The sequence below is a fragment of the Eschscholzia californica genome, unplaced genomic scaffold, assembly GCF_041429995.1.
Source record: "Eschscholzia californica isolate CP2 unplaced genomic scaffold, dmEscCali1.0.p SCAF_1, whole genome shotgun sequence".
NCBI classification, from domain to species: Eukaryota; Viridiplantae; Streptophyta; class Magnoliopsida; order Ranunculales; family Papaveraceae; genus Eschscholzia; species Eschscholzia californica.
The window spans coordinates 11544700-11567603 of NW_028238198.1; the positions used below are offsets into that span (position 1 = coordinate 11544700).

The 22904-nt window shown below is 36.4% G+C and overlaps 1 protein-coding gene across 1 annotated transcript; it reads right to left on the reverse strand.

Annotated features, from left to right (window-relative positions):
- Nucleotides 1–117: 117 nt before the first annotated feature.
- On the reverse strand, nucleotides 118–9897 carry LOC147564122 (Protein kinase superfamily protein). The gene is made up of 16 exons (XM_086643484.1): nucleotides 9597–9897; nucleotides 9384–9467; nucleotides 8751–8891; nucleotides 8563–8633; nucleotides 7623–7716; nucleotides 7329–7406; nucleotides 7050–7116; nucleotides 5970–6055; nucleotides 4991–5041; nucleotides 3997–4044; nucleotides 2916–3036; nucleotides 2587–2767; nucleotides 1634–1771; nucleotides 1409–1518; nucleotides 1009–1080; nucleotides 118–749 (listed from the first exon to the last, which is right to left on the reverse strand). Exons 1-16 carry the CDS (start codon nucleotides 9768–9770, stop codon nucleotides 625–627), a joined length of 1641 nt encoding a protein of 546 aa, XP_086499610.1. The 5' UTR covers nucleotides 9771–9897; the 3' UTR covers nucleotides 118–624.
- Nucleotides 9898–22904: the final 13007 nt, after the last annotated feature.

The following is a 22904-nucleotide window of genomic DNA, read 5'->3' on the forward strand; positions in this document are numbered from 1 at the left end:
CCACTTTGCATTTTATTAAAGAATTTGCTACTGGCTATTTTCTTTAACCTTCAATTTAGATGCCCAAATTTTTCGAAATAAAGTAGAGTATGATGAAATTTATGTATTAAGAAAATCTTGATCAAGCTCATTAAATTGTTACTCATAATAAGGGTAGTTGTTCATGGAAGTTACTAGCTCATTAAGTTTGATCCATAGTTCTTAGCTCAGTAAATCTAATACTGTATTTAACTCATCTATAGTTACTGTTGAATTCTCATACACAATCGTAGCAATGTTCGCGACTGAACATGGCGAAATTCCTAATGTCGCTTTATATATAAAATCTTCTCCTTTTTACACCCACAACTTTTTATTTCCTTCCATAGGGGCTCAGTTAATGAACTCATATTCACACATTTCTTTTTGACTTCAAATCACTCATAAATTTTCGTCGGACATGTGGAATGTTCAGGCAGCAAACTATATCTCGTGAGAGAAACAGTTATTGATTTGAGCTGAGGCATCACAGCTTGAGCACGAACCCATTAAATCACTTCTTAATGCTCATCTTCCTTCTCTTCACCCTCAGTTTCTGCAATATATCCCGATTTCTACATGCTACCTTCTAACAATCTCCAGAGATTAGGACATCAGCAAGGGTGAATAAATGACTTTAAGCAAGTGAACAACTTTGTCCAGCATCTTTCTCAATCTACCCATGAATGAATCACCAAAATTTCGAATCCAAGAAAGTAGATCCAGAACCTCTGAAAAAAAATGTAAGATTTGTAAGTAAGCTAGACTTTTTGACTTCTGAGTACCAATCAGGCAAGGGAAGGGTAATGCTAGATGCCTACATTTACCACCTTTACCTGCCCACATGATATGGAAGCTAAGGTGGCGATGTCGAATGGGTAAGAACGGATTAAATTTAAATTTAAGTCTTATATCAACTGCCATATCACGTGCTAGGTAATGTGGTCAATTTCAATCAAGTTAGAACTCCAAGAGGAAATGCAAGCTTACCAAGAAGAAGCCTCAATTGAAGATAACCAACAGTTGACTTGAATCTGGAGAAAGCGTACTTCACCGTAAAAACTGTAACATAATAGATACACCCAGGAATAAATTTTGAGTAAGAGAGTAGGATAATTGGAAAAGAAGAGAAAATCGTCCTTGGTTGACATGGATTTGGACAATTTCTTATATTTGTCAATCAATGAAAGAAATAAACAATCTCAACTAGATTAGCCAAATCAGATCAAATGTTCTTTTAATTGATATTTTACATTACTGTGCATTCTGCATATTTTGAACAAATTCATGACTTCATTTTAGGAAAAAGAACAATTTCATGACAAGGTGGCACAAAGTCTACTTAAGAAAACCTTCGACTTCAAAAGGGGCCATGATGGTATAGGCTTACCGGATTTTTGATTCAACTCTGATATACCATATACTGAATATTTTGCATAGGCTAGCAGTCGGATCCTTTGTGAAGCTCCAAGTTCGCTAATTATGGACCTCAGAAGCCCACTGATAAGGAACAGAAATAAAAAATGGAAAACAAGAAGCATTAAATGATTAAACAAAAGGAGAGGTTATAAAGAAGTTCAACTTCTGCAATCTATTTGAAAGGATGGTTTGTTACTCTGTCCGCAGTATTGTAATAAAGTCAGGCGGCAAAGATTCCATAAAGGAAGAAATGTCCTCCATCTTTACTGATTTCAATTCCTGCTTCAAGGTCTTTTTTTCTTCATCTGACATTCCTCTACCAAGAGCTGATTTACTGGAAGCACATTATAAGAACAATATGTTGTATGATAGCCTATTAAATGTTCAAATATAAACACGAGCACATAAGCTACTAAGGAGGTTTATAGTTTATACCAATGTTAGCTGGCAAGCGAATCGCTCCGGTACGTGTTGGGTACCAGCACGCGATACGCTATCATGTGAGTATTAGGTACGTTAGGGGTGTACCTCTTCAGTACGAATGTGACAGTAGGTTTTGGATTATTTTCTTAAACAATATATTTTTCTCTAAACTTTCATGCATTCTATCTACATAAACTTCGAACCGTAACTAGTTAACTAATTTTTTTTTGTTGTAAACCACTCAACTACACTCAAGCATTTAGATCTTAGAAAGGAATTGGGCTAATCAAAGCTGAAGATTCCGGTATGCCAAATTTGGATACTGGATTGAGAACCCACCCGAAAAGGGTATGGGGAATCCGATACCCAATGGGAGGGGGTAGGGTATCTGCTACCATTGGTTTATACTTTTGACTTGGATGAAAAAAAATGAAATTTCAAGTAGAAGTTTTCTCTAAATACATAGATTTTATTCAACTAACTAACATACTTAATATTCATAGCTTGAAATGAACCTCCAGTACACAACTCTCTAAATACAACGACAATTGCTACATTTCGTTAATTGTAGTTTAAAATACATATAGCATGCAATTGTCCAACTTTTAACAGTTAGATTGCTCTCAATATGACGAATATAGGTTCGAGAATAGAATCAAATAAACCTGTATAGCAGCAATGCAGCAATCTGAAAGAAAATGATAATAATAAGAGAAGTACTTATACCTGTCAATAGTTCTTCCAGTGAATATGACAGGGAAGTATTTAGAGTACTTTCCGACACCAAATCGCTCACCTAGGCGTTCTATCTTATCTGAATCCAAAAGAATTAACGCATTCCACAGTTCACAATAGTCCAACCTGAACTGTTCATCCAACTCTTTGCAGATCCCGTGATCCAACAGAACTACACATTTTAGCAAAATACGATGAGGCAAATTTCTTCAGTAAACAAGAATTTCAAGTTTAGATATTCAAGTATTAGTAACTACTCGAACAATATTTAATCATATAAAAAGAATAAGATGTTATATTAAGGATCATACATTACATACTTAAAGAGAAGCTGCCACGCCCTTCAGGAGAAACTAATACATTGCCTGGATGTGGATCACCATGTAGAAAACCATGGACAAATATCATTTCAGCAAACACTTCTACTAATGCTTTTGCAACCTACAATTACAAAATCGACTCGTTAAAGTTAGCAACCCACATATTCTGAGTACCAGACACGTAGAAACTAGAAACATAAAATGCTATCTATGGGAAAAAGTTTCTTGACAAACTGACTGAGATTCATAAAAGATCATACGAGGTCATAGGGCGACATCAGTTCCAAAAGAACGTGAAAAAGGAAAAAGAAAATTGATCAGCCCACTTAAGGCACGTTTTAGCGTCTTCACTGATCCAGAAGAAGATCCTACCCAAAATCATAACTCATATCATCAGATGGCCGTCCATAATTTTGTCATGAAATATTATGGTTTCAATGGAGAAGAGGAGAAAGAAGGGCCCATGTATAATATGGAAAACGGAACCTAGACTGTGCCAATGTCTAGAACCAGGATCTGTACCTTTCTTGCTAGAGGTCCAAACTCAGCAGGCCGAGCTTGAAGCATGGACATCTCTAACCTTGCCAATTCACTTAAGGCCCAAACGACATTTGGCCCTTGTAGCAACGCAAAATTCTTGGATTTATTCGAGACAACTGAATAATAAATATCCATAAAAGAAAAATTTACAAGAATAACAAAAAAACATAGATATTTAAATTCACCACTTTTGTGTAGTTCCTTTGCTATTTACTCGAACTAATGCAGATCGATACATTCTTCAACTGCTCAGCATACAAGATACTTAAAAGGACTTCCTCAAAAATGAGAATTTCCAAAAGCTAAGTTAGTAAAAACATTGAACTAAATGTGATTAGAGTTCTGAATCTATAACGGTAACTCATTTCACGGATAAAAAGTATTTTGTAGTTTGTAAAAATCGAAGTGCAAAAAAAGAAGTCCAAGAGTGCAACACAGGGCATCTTGGTTGGTAGGTCACAATCTTCTCTTCCACCCACAATACAAACTAGATTATTATTAAGAAAAACTATTTAAATTAATAATTTAGCACAAAACAAACCTTTTCTGGATTTATCCTAAACTCCTTCAGAAATTGCAAATCATCCACCTGAAAATTGAGCATTTTATTATTAGCACAAGAGCAACTTGAAGGAAATCTGACAGAAAACAACGGAGTAGACAGCTTATATTGCTGGGTGATTTAGCAACCCAAGATTCAGGTTCATATCTACGATCTACTTAGGTGCTCAAATGATTGATTCAAAGTTTGACGGAATCTTTTTTAACGTCAGAGATTCAGCTGACAGCCCAACTCAGTTAGCATGACTCTTCTGATTTAATCCTTATGTAGCATGTTATTCGCTTGGCCAATCAGCCAGATGCTACACTAAGTAAGTGCTTAGTCATTGACTTATCCTTGTGCCCTTCAATTGAAGTAATACTGATACAACATGCGATGTAGTCAACAACTACATACAGGTGCCAAAAAGGGGTGACCCTAGTAATTATTCAAGATATTTCGGTAAAATAGTGTCGGTTCTATATTATTTTGAAAGTTTGGGAAAGAGAAACCATGCTTGGCCGCGCCCTTTCCTAGTAGTAAAGGGGAGTTCTCTTTTATTTTGTCATCTAACACATAAAAAACTCTTGTCCCTAATTCATCTTTTGTATTCTTACTATCAAATGTTCTCGCCTTTAATTATTTTTAGCTTTTCAGTTGATTATGTTGCCAGTTTAGAAGCTTGTGCCGCATCTACATCAACATGAGTGCAAGACGCCAAACCAAAGAAAATATGTCGGTAAATAAGGATCGTCCTTTGTTGGGTATATCAACAACTAAAACCGTTTGATTTGATGGTGCTGGGCATGAGGGATCCCTTCTCATTTTCAGATTGTGGAGTCCACATATTTTAGAAAATGAACCTCATTGCCTATCATTATCTTTTCATGGATGTTGTTTTTTGTATGTGCTACTAAATGAAACTAGCATTGTCCACACTCCACAGTTCATGCAAGCTGTACATTAAGTTAATGAGCAAGTTGACAATCCATACCTTGTTTCCTCGGCAAAATTCCATCGTCAATACTTGACTGCTTGTCAAATCCTGGATAAGTTTCAGGTAGATTAATGTCTTCGATAGAATACATGGATTAAAGAATTCATCTGCTAGTTGCATGAACTTATAAAATCCATACTAAAATCCTTTTGCTTTTTTGGGTACTAAAACCAAATGTTACAGTTGGAATAAATTTAGGAGGGTGGGTGATTTGGGGAAACAAAAATATGTTCTGGGCAAAAAAAGGATGTTTAGGTGAGAAAATTTGATTTCTCCAAGACTCCTCTCCTCACACCGGCAAGGGTCGCTGGCGAGAAAGGATGCTTGGGTGAGAAAATCTGATTTCCTCAAGACTCCTCTCTTCATGCCGGCCAGGGTCACCGGTCGTCACCTCGTTGGCGACCCATCACCAGGAAAAAAAACTTTTTTTCTCCATTTTTTCTTCCCTTTCCCCCTTCGACTATTACCACCACCAGAAAGTTGCCCCCACCACCATCATCTCTCTCTCTTCTTCCTCCTATTTCACTCCTAAAGAGAGAAGGAAAGAAAGAGGACGAAGAGAGAGATGATGGTGGTGGTGGAAGGAGAAGACAGAAAAAGAAGATGAAGAACAACAAGTACTTTTTTCTGTTGATGATTGCCGACGAGGTGACGGCAGGCAACCGGCGAACCTTGCCAGCGTGAAGAGAAGAGACTGTGTTGGGGAAAGAAAAGAGAAACCAATTCTTTTTTGTTCCACCCAAAATTTTTCCCCGAAAAATACTTTTGTTTCCCCAAATCAGCCAAAACTGTATTTCCTCCAGCAAAGTATTCTTGGCAAGTTAAGAGTTGGACTATTCAGCCCTTTCTCTATCTAAAGTCCCAACAAACCTTTTTTTTTTTTGTTGAAGAAGTCCCAACAAACCTTGATTATCTATTTTGGACCAGACTCAGAAATTAAATAAAAATTAAGATGTGCCTCTAAATGAAGACTTACCCAAAATACACGAGGAACCCTAACAATGCTGTTCTTTTTGAAGTTTTCAGATGTCCTCTCAGAATTCTTTGCTTCTTGAACAAAATCTGTGAAGTCCCCATAGTAGTAGAATTTTAACTTAAAGAACTTAATGTAGCGCAATGGAATATGAGATTGAATCAACTCTAATAGGTAACAGAGTTTGTAAACAACTAGAACTAAACTAACATTATACTAGAACTGATTTCAAGATTCAACATATTAGTCAAAGAACATACAAACTAGTGGAAACTCATATTCAGCTAGAGTTGCCGATTTGGATTACTTGATGGTAATTTTTTGATGCACGAGAAAAATAAATAGAAGTTGTACATAAAAAATGATAATGTGAACTGTATACACAACGAAGGATTAATGATATGTTGTCTGAGGCAGTAGGTGACGCCCATGCAATGCCTTCGAAATATTCATAATATATACCCCAGTATCTCTCCCCCATACCTATAAAAGTGAATAACGAATATTCACATGAAAAAAACGTCTTCATTGCCTCACTCTTACGACCAAGTTTTAGACCTAAAGCGCCCATGCAATGCCTTTGAAATATAGGATGAATGACTCACATACTCAAACAGGACGCAACCCATATCAGTTATAGCAGGAAAGCCTAAAACAGTAATACATGAAACAAGCACCGAGGACGACATTTATGTCTTTTAGATTTTCACTCTCAAAGCCAATTTGCTGACAATAATTCCTCTACAATCAATTCGGAGAAGTAGGGCAACTAGGGTAAGATAAACAGGGAAATCTGGGGTTAGCGGTCTAAGCTATTTGAAGATTGTAAGTTTTCTAACAAAATAAATGATAGTTCTATGTAGTTTGAACTAAATTTTTTTATCTAAGTGTCATTTGGCAAACAAAAAAGTAGCAGCACTTTTGCTTGTAGGAGAAAAACTTTCGCTTTTAAGAAGGTAGAAATTTGTTAATTTTTTCTCTATGCTACTTACCATGTAATTGCCTACACAGGGTGATTAACCGATATATCTTAGGTAAAAAAAAGATTAGGATAAGTTCGATAAGTAGTAATTTACCACTCACCAAGTTCCACAGAAATCGCCTTCAAAAATTCTGAAACCATCCAATCAAATCGGTATTCAGGAAAAATCTGCAATGCCATAAAAGAATTATAGTAAGCAGCTATTGTATAGTTAGAAAAAGGACTACATTTCCCATTACACACAAAAAAAATTCTCAGCAAAAACTATTTGACCAATCAATTCAACAACAAGCACAAAGAAATTTCAGTGGGTACTATGCCACCAATGAGATAATTTGATTAAGCAATGTTGTATTTAGGGATAGGCAACTCTTGCTTACCCATGCCACTGATTTTGCAAGGAAACTCATGGTCGTAAGGTCAATCTTCATTTGCTTCTCTAAACCAGGGTACTGTACCTACTTTTTCATGAAAAGAATATTTCAGAATCCATAAAAACTCACTCCAATCTAGAAAATTGTGTATTTTCTTTCCTTTTCTTTAATAAATGTAAAGGTTCAATACACTGAACGAGTTACGAAAAAAAGAGAAAGAGGACGTAGACCTCGCTGGCAGCTGCACAAGCAATCAATGAATCCTTGATCCATTAACCCAGAGGAGTCTATATGACTAACCTTAACTGCTACTTCTTGATGATCTTTCAAGACTGCACGGTGTACTTGTGCAATTGAGGCAGCAGCAATTGGTTGCTCATCAAATGACAAAAAACTGTATATACATGTATGTAACCATTTAGTCAAGTAATGCCAAATATGAGATAAAAGAAGCAATAACACGAGTAATAGCTTACTTGGCATGGTTAGTTTAATAGGCAATTAGGCATATGATGTAACATTAACAATAATATTTGTATTGCTTATTTTTACTAATATTTACTTGAGCACAAAAAGGCACTAACAAGTATCAGACTGAGTGTACATGCAAACTCGACTCACTTCATCCTAGAATAAATTCACAATTTCTTTTTTCACCCTATGACTTGCTGGGCAGGTGGATCACCAAATGTAAGAAACAATAGGAGCATGAAAAATATCAAGAGACATCTCAATAACTCAAATCTGACGAACACCATTAACACTAGCAAACTCCATGTTCATCTCCAAACAGGAGAAAAGGGCTAACACAAGTGTATATTGAATATAAAAAACCACAGTTTGTGACTCGAAGTCTCTCCAAGGTGCACCTCACGATTCACATTATATGGTAATGAATGTGACGGAGTTTAGGATTACTAAATGGAGCAGTTGGGTGCTAGAAAAGAAAATATGAAATTGATAATTGGCTAATAAGAAGCCCTTAAATGTAGTTGATAAATTTCGTAAACACAAACCAACAGGAAGTTACATCATTGTTTTCTTTTTTATCTTCTAGTATACCACTAATACAGTTTAAGCATAGTAGTTCCATAAGAGTCTCATTTTTAATTCGGATGATTAGCTAACAGATAAACATATTAGAGCAAGCAATATAGTTTTATAACTCAAAACCTGAACAACGAAAAAGAATGTCAATGAATTTTAAGAAGCATGAATACGCAAGGTTGGATATACTTACAAAGCTGATAGATCTTCTCCTAGATTACTTGTCAGTACCTTTCTAATATCACTGAAATTACAAGGAACCGCCTAAAGCATTAAGATGAACAAAAATTGAACAAAAGCGAGTTATAAGTCATCCCAGAGAAAGTTAACTTGAGTGTTATTTCAGGAAAAATAAAAATAAATGAAAACTCAACTACATACCTTATCCTGAAGGGACGACAAAGTTGATGAATATTCTTTTGGAACTTGACGCATCGCTGCAACAAATTGACCAGCTTTCACATAAAAACCTCTATTGGATTCACACAATTTCAGTATCCTCTTCGCTGAACGTAGATGAACCTATGCATAGGGTAAGTAAAAGAGTCTACTAAGTTATGAATGTGGACGTCCAACTCAAAACCAATTGACAACTAATGGAGAAGACCTAGGTATTGCGTTCTTGGTTACTTGATCAATACCCTTTTACCACGTGATACTATTCTCATTGTCTCAACTCTCAACATTAATAGCGTGAAGAAGTTAGTCGAGTCACGTCACGCCTATATACTAGAGGGGAATCGGGGGGTGAATAGTGCATTCTAAAACAATTTAAATGACACCCCTAACTGTAAATCAAATTATGAACCCTAAGGTAATTGCTAAATATACAAGAAACCCTCAGAACATAAAAGATTATTTTGGCACAAGAATTAGATAACATAGGGTTCTACTTCAAAACTCATCCTCAGTCCTCTTAACCACGTTATCAGTAAGGTTTCAAACATGAAATTTTCCCACAGTTAAACATCACTAACCTAAAAAAAAATGAAAAGAATAAAGAAAGATCAACACCTCGGACGATTTAAGACGATAGTCGTCGGAATCCAAAGGTAGTCCATGTAAAGAGTATCTATAATCAACAACATTGGAAGAGATCTGCAACAAAAGAAAAAAGATCGGAGATAACCAATTTGAGAAGTTATTCATATTAACAGAACAGAAGAAGAAATCAAGAAGAGAGAGAAAGAGAGAGAGAGAGGGAGGAGGGCGAGAATAGAATGGTACAGTGAAAACAGCTCGAGATGAACGAACGACGCCATAGAAGCTTGCCCTAATTTTCTCAGGAATATCGTTCTGGAAGGGGAAGGGCTTATTATTACTATGAATAGCTGTTACTTGATAGGTTAGACCGGCAACTCCTGTGGCGGTGGCTATGAAGAATAAACTGTTCTTCTTCATTCTAATGGCGGGAAATTCAAATGAAGGGAGAGACTACCTGAGCCTCGCCTGTCTTTTGTTGCTGCTATAGATTTTTTTGTATACTGAATGAATGGAGGCACGGGAAATGCCCCGTTTTAGCCGTGTCAAGTGGAATTATGCCCATGAACTTCAACCAGCCCACCCACGGGTACCGGACCCCAATGAGGAAAGTACGTCCGCGCCCGTCTCGGGCACAATCCGTCCAGCCCCCGCCAAATTTTGGTGGGTGGGCATGGGTTAAAACCTTTAACGGCACACCTGTCCAGCCTGCACCCATTTAACATCGTTCAATGATAACCAACCAAATTACATCAACTTTTTGGGTTATTTTGGGTTGATGAAGCCCAACAGTTCTTGTTGTCAAGCCTTGTTGAGATGGTATACAATATATTTGAGGACCCTCACGTGGACCCAATGCATTGCTTTGCAATGGGCCAAGAGAATTCCTAGTGGGTTAGTGAAGTAGTGTTTGGCTTTGAGAGAGCAAAGAGTGGGATATGTTTATATTATCACAATCCCATATAATTCTTCATTAGATTTCAATGTGGGATTAAATTCCTAAAAGGAGCAACACAAATAACTTCTAGTTTTAGTCGCACATTGCCTCTCTAGAACTAGGAAAGGTGTTTGGAGACTTTATAGAAGGAGAGGAAGAAGTGAGCATTTTCAAGTCACGAGCTTACCCGTCCGCCCATACCTGAATTACCCGAGTTTCTTAATGGGCTTGGGTGGACAATGGGCAAGGCGAATTTCAAAATTACCCGCCCGATTAACCTGCTTACTCCTATAGCCATTTAAATTTGGTGTCCAACCCGCCCGACCCGATGTTTCAAGTGCCCGTGAGCGCTCATATCCGCCCGTTCCCCACCCCTAGTGTCAACCTGTATAATTTTGTCCGGAAATCACCCAGAACTGTTTATGTCAATTCCGGATCTCATTTTTATATCTGATAAAAAAAATGAGTAGTACAGTAAGATGTTACTCGATTGAAGGCAATAAGATTTCTATACCACTTGGGCCTGTTTCATGGTCGATAATCCCCATTCTTTTTATCTCCGATAAAAATTAGTAGTACCATCGGATATTACTCGATAAGAAGCAGTAAGATTTCAATACCCATTTGGTATACTCGATGATCGATAAGATGTCAATATTCGACCAGTACTCGTACTTTTTATAGTCTCTGGTGTTAATCTTTACATTATAGAATTGGAATCAAGACAGCTAGGATGCAAAACTGTAGTTTTAATAGATTTCAATTATGGATAGGGAGGATATCCTGGGTAAGAACCAACCGGCTAACGCCCATAATTTAAAATTAGACTGGCTTCTCTAGAAATATTTTGTTCAAATTTAAAATAACAAAGATAGATCTCGCGTGATGACTTGGAATACAAATACAAAAAATTTCTGAAAGATAATGACTAATGTTGACTCGTAAGAAATTAAAGGAGAACTGAGTTAATTAGATACTCCCTTCGTCTCAAAATGAAAGTCCGTTATTCCTTTTTGGATTGTCTCAAAATGAAAGTCCCATACCATATACATGCCCGTGCAAGGCTCTGTGCGGACAGGGCGCCCGCACTGAGCCCCCGAACTAATAAGGGCCCACAAATTAATTTAAATAGTAGTATAATGGCCACTGAACCGTCAATTATGGTGTCGTAGGGTAAAATATATTTTTATTTCTCCTTAAATTTGGCCATTAATTAAGAATGCATTTTCATCTCCACGTGTAGTGCAACTTATAGATAACAATACCTGGAATACTAACATGTTACATAGTTGTTTTACCAGTGATATCTGCAGCTCAATCCTAAGCATAAACATTCAAAGCAATCAAGAAGACAAACCCATGTGGACGCTAACAAAATCAGATAATTTTTCGATTAAATCTATGTATAATTATCTGCGAACAGGTAGTAAGAATCTTACGCAGGATCAAACCGACTGGTTTTTTATATGGAATATGAATACTATTCCGCGTGTTAAATTATTTCTGTGGAAATGCTGCACTAATGGACTACCAGTGAAGGCAAAAATAGGTAAATACATTGGAAACCAGTTCTCTTGTATAAATTGCAACGATAATGAAACATTAGATCATGTCATGCTTCACTGCACGTTCGCGAAAGCTATATGGTTTCACTTTCAGGTACGAACAGATCAAATCGCCACCACCAACCAATGGATCCATGAATGGAAAACTCTAGATGAAGATTTGACCCTACTATACGCCAAAATTTTGTGGTTTATTTGGAAAGCTCGTTGCGAAAATTGCTTCACCATAAAGAAACAATGTCCGAAACAAATGATTGACAGGAGAAATAACACATCTATTACGCCTCTTAAGATTGAATCTATTATCACTAACAAATGCAGGGAAAAAACTAAGCAACAAACATGGAGCCCTCCATAGACACCATTCATAAAACTTAACGTTGACGCATCTTTTTCCAACAGCACAGAACCAGCCGGCATAGGTTGTATCGTCAGAGATGAAGACTCTGCTTTTATTATTGCAGCAGCAGACTCAGTTCGATGTCAGAATGCGGAAGAATGTGAAAGTATTGCCATATTATTCAGTGTTAAATGGGCCATAGAGTTGAAGATCACTCATGCACACATCGAAAGTGATAATCAAACTCTTATACTTTTCATCAATGGTCAAAATGTTGGCCTTCACTGGCAATCCAAGAAGATTATGCAACAAGTTAAAGAACTCATAAACAAATTTGACGGTGTGATATTCACTTTCGTTCCTAGGGATTGCAACGCTCAGGCAGATGCGATAGCAAAATGGGGTAGAAGATATGGTCATAGTAAAGTGTGGAATGTAATACCCTCTTTTATTTCGGCAGTACGCTAAAACTCTTTGTATTTGCTTGTTTAGTAATGTTATTTTCCTTCATCAAAAAAAAAAAAAATCTCCACGTGCATGCGGGAAAACCGACTATAAAGGACCCTCTTTCTTGTTTCAACAAAAAAAAGGACCCTCTTTCTATGTTTATCCCACCATCTATTCTCTTATTTCTCTCTCTTACTTTAAAATTTCATTGCCTTCCAAAAACGGTTGAATCTCCTCAACTCAAAACGGTTGAATCTCCTCAACTCCTTTATAGCAGTAGCACTCCAGAAAAGAATGTTTCTAAATCTCTACCTCAATTGCTAAAAAGAATTCCTTTAAGAATAGTTGGAATTTATAGTACTCTGTAACAATAGTTTTTCTTCAATATTGAGGTTCATTAGTCTTCCAATCTACACATCTATGTAGACACTACAAAAAGGAAACCACAACACAACATTACTCAAGTTTATATCTAACATTTTTGTTTGAAATTTTAAACATAAATGAAACATGTGAAACACATATGTAGTACAGTAAAGTTGTTTGGGGTCAAACCCCCTAACATACACAAAAGCGACCGAATGAGCTGATGATACGTGGAACTTCACATGAAAAGTTTTTTAATTTTACATTTGATTATACAAAGGGGGCCCAACTGAAATTTGGCACTGGGCCCTCCAATTCTCAGGCACGACCCTGACCATATACAATATTTTGACAAATATACCCCTCCTTAATTCTATCAATATCAAGTGCATTTATTAAGAAAGATAATGCATGCACTACTTTTGTCCAATAAAATTCACTAGATTGAATTACATTAATGCTAGCATTCTTATTTAATAGGGACAATATGGGAACACACAAAATGAAAATAAATTGTGTGAGTTTCAATAATGGGCTTTCATTTTGAAACGGAGGGAGTATAATTTTATTTGAGATTTTGAGAGAAGAAGGCATGTGTAATAATATTTGAAGTACATCTTTGTTGGCTTCCCTAACAACACATATTCTACATTGATAATAAGACAAAAGAACTGATCTTCTGACTGAAGAAGGAAATTCCTTTTTTACAAACTTCTTTAGCAAAGCGAGTCTTCCTTCGATAATAGGGAGATAGTGGAAACCACAATTTGCTTCTTCTGAAACGGAAGGAGGGGTTCCCTGTTTCTCAAGCCGTTTCCATGATTTTATCTCTCCGGCTCTAAACTTTCTTTTCTCAAAAATGCATTTAGTTAACTCCTAAGTGGCCATCATGACCATCGTGCACCAAACTTCAAACCTTGCGCTTGGAACTTTTCTTTCCCGTTTTACAAAATATCATCTCACAACATCAGGGGCGGATAATTTAAAAAAAAACATCAGGGGTGTATCCACCAAGGGACCTGTGGGAGCACCGAGCACGTGCCCCCACAAGCCAAAGGGCGACATCAGGGTCTGCGGCACTCTGGCTCTAGTCAGAAGAAAACTACATTAAGTTTACTGAGTGACAATTGTAACACTAACTATAATAGCCAAGTGGTTCCACAGTTGCTCTTGTGCTTCAAAGGTCTTTAGTTCGAGTCCAGTAAGTAGCCAAGTTTTTTTTTCTTACTCTCAGGATCTATTTTTGACCATTTTTTTTGCTAATTAAGTTTTGACCCCTATTTTTCAGACTTTATCTAAGATATTGTTTATGTTATACTTTTGTCCGGAAATTATTTAGTCTCATTATTCTTGTGTGAAGGTCTCAAACTAACTTGTTTTGTATTTGAAAATTTAAATATATGTTAGAATAATGATAGATAGATAGTATATGCACAAAAAAATGTCTTTAAGTTATAGTTTAGAAAAGTATAAACGTGACAAGTGAAATTATTATCTATTAATTTGAGATTAGTCAGGGTTGACTTAAGATCCTGGTTCCACCGATGGACGATTCATTTCTCCTAAACTCAACTCTTTCTGGCCACTATCATCTTATGAGAAGTTTAACATACACTTAATTTTTCTTTTTCCTGTCACACTCACATCTTTAATCAACTAACGATATTTGATAGTATAATTTTCAGCATTCACTTTGTTTAGTTTTTAATTTATGTTTTCCACTTTTATTTCACATTCTTTTTCAGAATTAGTAATTCTTTCATAGTAGAGTAAATTAAAAAAAAAATATACTAAATTTTTACAAGTTGAGAATTTTATAATCTAATTTCCTGTCAATGAAAACTTGTGCAGTCAATTAACTACATATATATGTTATGAATATTTTCTAGTTCTTTTAAATTTTTGTTTACTATTACTAAAATGTGTCCTTAGAAGTAAAAATTTATGGGTCCGTCACTAACAACATGTTTTGATAGTGTTGACAAAAATTCCAAATCCTAGAGGTTCCAAGTTCGATTCCCAGAGGAAATATAATCTATGGTTATTGAATTTGAGTTACTAAAGGTATAAATAATGTAATAAGTTTGTCGGACTTTAGACCTCTTTCATGTTGTTGGGTTTTAGGCTTTTTCATTATTGGTTTAACTTAGACGGTTATTGTGCTTATCACATCTTCATGATGTGTCAATGTCTTGTAACGGCTAACGTAGATTGTAGTTGATTTCTATGAAAACAAAACGTGCTTGGCCGTTTGGGTCATATGTTAAGTTATAATTTTTTTTTTCTTCTAATTTTAACATGTCAATCTTTCAAGTTTCTAACTGATTAGAATGTTTGTCAATTGAAATGAAGAAATTTATGCCTTATGTTTAACTTAAAGGAAGATGAACCTTTTTTTTAAGGTTTCTCTATCGTATCCTTTAAGAGCACGTATTATGTTATTCATTCTATTTTAAACTATGTAATATCATTTATGATACTAGTATGGTACAACTTACAAATACAGTTGGCATTCACAAAAGAGAGAAATAATTTGTTCCTTAAGACATCCTCATGTAACACCCTACGCCCAAAATAGGAGTAAAATAGATGCGACGATTCACACTCGAACTACCAGAATCTCCTGTATAAATCGAATTAGTTGAACTTACATATCCATCATAAAAACAGTATCTTTGTAATTTCTAATCTCTCCAAGAACATAACTACGAGTTCCCGTGACACTCCTTATGGATGTCTCGGTGGGGATAATATCAACCACATCAGAAGGCTCGTGGAGTATGGCCAATATACGACCATAAAAACTAGGTTGGCATAGAACTTTTGGATCACTTGGAATGGCACGCCACATTGACTTCATCGCATCTGCAAATGTTATGACACAACTTCTTTGTTTCGTAATTTTATGTTGTATCTGTTGTTTCATGAAGTCGCTCGTGCTTAGTTACATAAAAGTAGCTTAAAGGTATTTCATTTGCTCTAATCACTTTAAAGAGTGGTAAGTGCAATTTTGTCTTTAAGTTAATTTATTTCATATTAGTATATTGAAATGTTTTTAAATGTTTTCATATTTTGGGCCAAAAGCGAAAAATTTACTTAATGTTCAAGTTGGGTACGATAATTTGTTTATAAAACTTCATTTGTTTTATTTTAATGTCATGTTGTAAGTTTAGTAGTTTTTTATATATATAAAAAATATTTGTTCCCTACACATAAAAATGTAATAAAGTAATTAAGAAATTAATGGTATGCTTTGGGGTAACTCTAAGTAAATATATATATATATATATATATTAAGTATTCCACATTCAAATATGTTTGTTCTGTACACATAAAAATGTAACAAAGTAATTAAGAATTAGTAATAATAAATATTAAATATAAATGGAATACTTAAAAATATAAATAAATATATTTATTTAGGATGTTAATACCTACGACTTGTCATTCTTACTGGCAATTACAAACTTATCAATACGACTTTAATATGTTAATAACTTTAATACTGTCAATCAGCACACAAAGACTCATAGATTTAAGGTTGTTATCTGAACCACCTCACACCATTCTTCAACTATACAATTGATTTGACTTCTAAATTGTTGGTTTTCTTTATATTTAAATTCTTACACATTTGCGAAATCTAAGAACCCTTATAAACATGTTAATAACTTTTTAAAAAATATAAAGAGTGAACCTAAATCTAACACATAAAAAGTGACAAAGTAATTAAAAAAATTAATTGTATGCTTTGGGTAACCCTAAATAAAGGGGGTTTGACATTTTTTTCATTGGTATATGTATACATCGAATTTACATTAAGATAGTTATGAACAAATTATTTTGGTATAAAATTACGATAAACTATCACCATTTTATGTTAGTTCTTTAAGAAGTTATGGGTTTACGTCATATTCCAAATATATTTATTGTATATTAGACTACCATATTATCACGTATAAATTAAATTATTCGAAATGAATAAAAACAGAAAAATCGTAAAATTTATTTTGGGCAATTGGTGCTCAAATTAGTCATCCAAACTGCAACAACAATACTAAAAATATCAAGAAGTATTAATAATACTTAATGTATATATTACTATGTACTTAACATACATATATAAATGTTAATAAATATTAAATGTAAAATAAATTACTTAAAATATAAATATTATTTACGTAAATAAATATATTGTTATTAAATATATACTAGAGTATATCCCGTGTCCTAGGGCACGAACAGTTGTATCAATTAAATTTGACGACTTTCAATATTTATTATTGCTATATAGTGGATACCATAATTTTTTGGTATTCTACTTATATTTATTTTCTTTTATTTCATTTTTTCTTAAATTAGTTATTTTATGAGAGAGATTTCAATTTCTTTTTTTAACCCTTACAATATCTTTTGTTTCCTTTTTTTTTTTCTCAAATTAGATATTTTATTTCTAAGAAAGATTTTTTAAATAAGTTATTTTATTTCTACGAAGGACTATATCTTAAATTTTGGGAAGGGCTTCTAGACAATATCTCTTATTAAATAAGGATGTTTGTCCCAGTCATCATTTTCCCTTCTGTTTTATATAATAGATATATATTATTTTAAAAATATTTGTTGTATTAATAATTTTAATTGAGGTCTCAATGTTTTAAATTTAAACTAAGAAATCATTAACATCTCAAGGAACTAACTTTTATATCTTTGTAGAGACCCATCATGCAATCGACACGGGATTCCAGTTTTTTTATTTATCGAATTAGTGTAGGTACGTGAATTCAACAACATAGTTGCACAAGTTGGTAGAAAGATATGGGTTTTGACCGGGGATAATAGAATCTGCCTTCAATATCGGTATGCAAAAAGATTCTTGTATCATAATCAATTATGATATTTATAACGTGATTATATAGCTAGCTCACATTGCTGTCTCGACTACATTTTGTGAGTTCTCGTGTAGTTTACTTAGACAAGGAATGAAGCATATTATTATCAACGTAGAAACTCCCGAAGCTAAGGCAATAGAATCACATCTACAACCACTAAGTGTGAAGAGATAAATACCTTTGTGTGATAAACTCGGATGAAGCCGAGTTATGGAGGAAGTGCTCGGGTGAAAACCGAGAGAGATGAAGTGACTTGGTTAGCTCTCGGTTGAAGCCGAGGAAGATGATGGTGAGGGACTCTCGGCTGTAGCCGAGGTTGATAGCTTGAACCTCTCGGGTATGATCGAGAGTTGATAATGGTGCTTCTCGGTTATAACCGAGTGTAGTGGGAGAGAGTCTCGGGTAAACCGAGATATGATGATGGTGAAGAGTTGATCGTGTGAGAGAGAGAGAGATAGGTAAATACCTTGTTTATTAACACTTACAACTTGTATATTACATTATGTATGGATCTCTTTATATAGGTTTACATAGAAGAAGTTTTAGAAATATGAAACTCTAATGAACTTTATCTAATACAACAATCCTAATCATACTAGGAAACCTAATTATACTAGGAATCCTTATCCTAACCGTGGACCTAATCCACTCGGTTTAGCCGAGTGGAGTAGACCTTCCAACACTCCCCCTCAAGTTAGAGCGGGAATGGAAGTAACGCCTAACTTGCCAATAATGTTCTTAAACGGTTCTGCCCCAAGTGGTTTTGTGAAGATATCCGCTAACTGATTATCTGAATTGGTGAAGCGCGTGGCAATTACGTTGTCTTTAATCTTTTCACGAACGATGTGGCAATCTATCTCAATGTGTTTGGTACGTTCGTGGAAGACGGGGTTGTCAGCAATGTGGAGAGCGGCCCGATTGTCACAGTAAATTGTCATCAGATCGGAGCGATCAATTCCAAAGTCAAGTAATAAATACTTGAGCCATTGTAATTCACATGTAAGTATGGCTAAAGCTCGATATTCTGCTTCTACCGAAGATTTTGCAACTGTAGGTTGTTTCTTTGATTTCCAGGAAAGAGGGCTGGACCCAAGCATTGTAAAATATCCTGTAGTTGATCTACGGGTTGAAGGACAACCAGCCCAATCCGAATCACAGTATCTTGTAATGTGGAGAGAGCTGTTTGCGGATAAGAAGACTCCTTTGTCAAGTGTACCTTTCAAGTATCGTAGTACGCGATGAGCGGCGTCTAAGTGTACTTGACTGGGTGTTTGCATGAATTGACTGAGATTATTTACTGCAAAGGTGATATCCGGTCGTGTCACCGTTAAATAAAGTAGTCGGCCGATGAGGCGACGGTAAATTGACGGATCGGCCAATGGTGTCCCGTCGGTGGGAGAGAGGTAGAGTTTTTGTTCCATAGGAAACTCCGAAGGACGTGCAACGGTTAGTCCAGAATCTTTTAGAATATCAAGTGCATACTTCCGTTGACATAGAAAAATGTCTTGTGATGAGCGAGATACTTCAATACCAAGAAAGTATTGTAGGCGGCCCAAATCTTTAAAGGAGAATGCCTTATTAAGAAATACCTTTAACTGGGAAATAGCATGATCATTATTTCCCGTGATAATTATATCATCCACATAGACGAGAACATAGATCTGAGTGGAGTGAGAACGAAAAGTAAAAAGGGAATAGTCACTTTTAGATTGAGAAAAACCACGTTCGATAAGAATGGATGAAAATTTTGAAAACCATTGACGGGAGGCCTGTTTTAGTCCATAAAGGGATTTGTGAAGGCGGCATACTTTAGACTCCCCGTGAGAGGAAAACCCGGGTGGAAGTTTCATGTAAACCTCTTCATTCAAATCGCCTTGAAGGAAAGCGTTATTGACATCCAATTGATGGAGAGTCCAGCCTTTGATGGCGGCGATGGAAAGAAGGACACGTACAGTAACTAGTTTAGCGACTGGAGCAAAAGTGTCATTGTAATCCAATCCTTCGATTTGGGTGTAGCCTTTAGCTACCAGGCGTGCTTTATAGCGTTCGATGGAGCCATCGGACTTGAATTTGATTTTATATACCCATTTACAACCGATGGGTTTCTTGCCAGGTGGCAAACTGGTAATCGTCCAAGTTTTGTTTTCTTCTAAGACCGAAATTTCTTTGGCCATGGCTTCTTTCCAATGAGAGGACTTCATTGCTTGAGTGAAAGAGGTTGGTTCGGTTGTTGTTAAGACCGAAGAGAGAAATTGTTGATGGGAAGTGGAAAACGAGTTAATGGAGAAATAATTTTCAAGTGGATACTTGATTGAACTCGTATTTGAACATATGTAGTCCGCAAGATGGGCCGGTGGCCGGCGAGATCTCTTGGGGCGGCCGGAATTCTCGTCGTCGGAATCCGAAGTGGGAATGACGTTCGGTGAGGGAGGCGACGAGGAGGTGTCGGTAGGTGATGGAGCGACTGACTCTGAAGGCTCCCCTAGACAGGGAAGCCCGTCAGTGGAGTCTGCAGGCACCCCCGAAGTGGTGGTCTGTTGAAGACCCGAAGCAGGTCTGGCAGGGGTGTCTGGAGGCACCTCTGCGTTGGTAACCTGTCCAGAACTGACAAGAACAGCAGCTTCGTCTGAGCTGCTGTCCGTCGTCTGGACGGTGTGTTTCGGTACGTTTGCCGGAAAAGCAAACGTACCATTGTCTTCAATGGATAGATGAGGCGGTGGACAAGGAGGGGGTGGTTCCACCGGAGGAGAAGAGGACATTGGAAACCGAGTTTCGACAAACGTTACATCTCTTGAAATAAAAATTCGTTTTGTCGAGATGTCGTAAATACGGTAACCCTTCTGTCCATTAGGGTAACCAAGAAATATTCCGGTGGAAGAACGGCCATCCATCTTTGTTTTGACCAAAGGAATTCGGGCATAACAAAGGCAACCAAACACACGAAGGTGGGAAAGATTCGGAGGAGAACCGAGTATAATTTCATGAGGAGACTTACCTTTTAGGTTGGGTATCGGTAATTTGTTTATCAAATAAACGGCGGTTAACACACATTCTCCCCAAAAAGAGAGAGGAAGATTCGCTTGAAGGCGTAAGGAACGGGCCACTTCAAGAATGTGGCGATGTTTTCGTTCAACCACCCCGTTTTGTTGCGGTGTGTAAGTACAACTACGTTGGTGTACAATTCCTTTATCAATGAACCAATTTTGTAAATATGAGTTCATGAATTCGGATCCATTGTCCGATCTTAATGTTTTGATTTTGCAATTGAATTGCGTGGAGACATAATCGAAAAAATTAGTGATGAATTTGCTAGCATTCGATTTGGAACTCATAAGGAAAATCCAAGTACAACGTGAAAAATCGTCGACAAGGGTTAAAAAATATCTACACCCGGAGGTGGATGGGACCGGAAAGAGTCCCCATACGTCCGCATGGACTAACTCAAATATATGAGAGGAAGAAGAAGTACTAAGTGGGAAAGGTAACCTAGATTGTTTAGAAAGTGGACAAATTTCGCACGGTACTTTATTAGATAAAAATTTAAAATTCAAACATGGAAGTTTAGAATTAAAAAATTGAAAACGACTAAAAGATGGATGTCCCAAGCAGGAATGCCATAAAGAAAAAGACTCATGACTAGAACTATCTAAACTTGAAACCGAAAGGATAGGACGCTTCGTGCGAAGGAAGTAAAGGTCATCATGAAGACTACCATGCCCAATCTCCGTCCTCGTTGTTCGGTCCTGAAAAACACACAAATTGCGGTCAAAAAGGGCGGTACAACGAAGTGAATTAGATATTTGAGAAATAGATATGAGATTAAATTGAAAAGATGGAATATGAAGCACATCTTGTAAATAAAAACTATTTGTAAAATAGATGGTACCAATGTGATCAACCTTGATTCGGGAACCATCCGGTAATCGAACATATAAGTCCGGTGGTGCAATGGAATAAGAAGAAAATCTTGAGAGATTTGAACAAATATGTTTAGCGGCTCCCGAATCAATGACCCAAGGAGGATGAAAAGAAGAAGAATACTTACCCGTTAAGTTGACAAGAGGATCTTTGTTGGTGCCGTTAGAATGAGTAGTTGTGGGCTGTTGGGTTCGTTCCAAAAGAGCAAGGACGTTTTGATATTGTTCATTGGTTAATGAAGTTGCTGTAGGCACCCCCGTCCCTTGATCCAAAACCGAGTTGGCCATAGGGTCTTGTCGATTGCGGTTTCGATTGCGTTGACCATAATTGGGTGGATAACCATGTATCTTATAGCAAGAAGTAACATCATGACCATGAATCTTGCAATTGTCACAAAAGGGTCGAGGTCTTTTTGTACGTTGCCTCTCCGAACCGTTATAACGGTTTTGATTATATTCATTAGTCCCAACGGCAAGGGCAGCGTTGTTGGAGTCGTTATTCATAGGAGTAATGAGATTTTGTTGAACCTCTTCTTGTTTAATAAGGGAATGAATAATGGAAAGGGTTCAATCAACAAAATTTGACTCCGAATAGATGAAAATCTATCGTTAAGTCCTTGGAGAAACTCCATGGCTCTATCTTGGTTAGTTCTTTCTACCAAGGAACGACCATGACCACATGTACAAGGCTCGGTGATTAACAAGGAATTGAGTTCGTCTTGAAGAGCCTTGAGATTAGTAAAGTACGTTGAAACGTCGGAATTGTCTTGTTTAAGACAAGAAATTGCTCTCTTGAGTTGAAAGATCTTTGGAGCATTACTTTGATGGAATCGGTCATAAAGATTATGCCACATATCGGATGCCGTCTCATCATATAAGATGGATGATCGAAGAGGTGGGTCTACCGAATTGATAAGCCAACTAGAAACGAGATCGTTACATCGTCCCCATTGTTCTAATTCATTAGGATCGGTGGGTTTGTTGATGCTTCCATCTACGAAACCTAGTTTGCCTTTTGCTCTTAAGGCTTTTGACATTCCTCGAGACCATGAAGAATAATTATCACCGGTTAGAAGTGGTGTAATAAGAATAG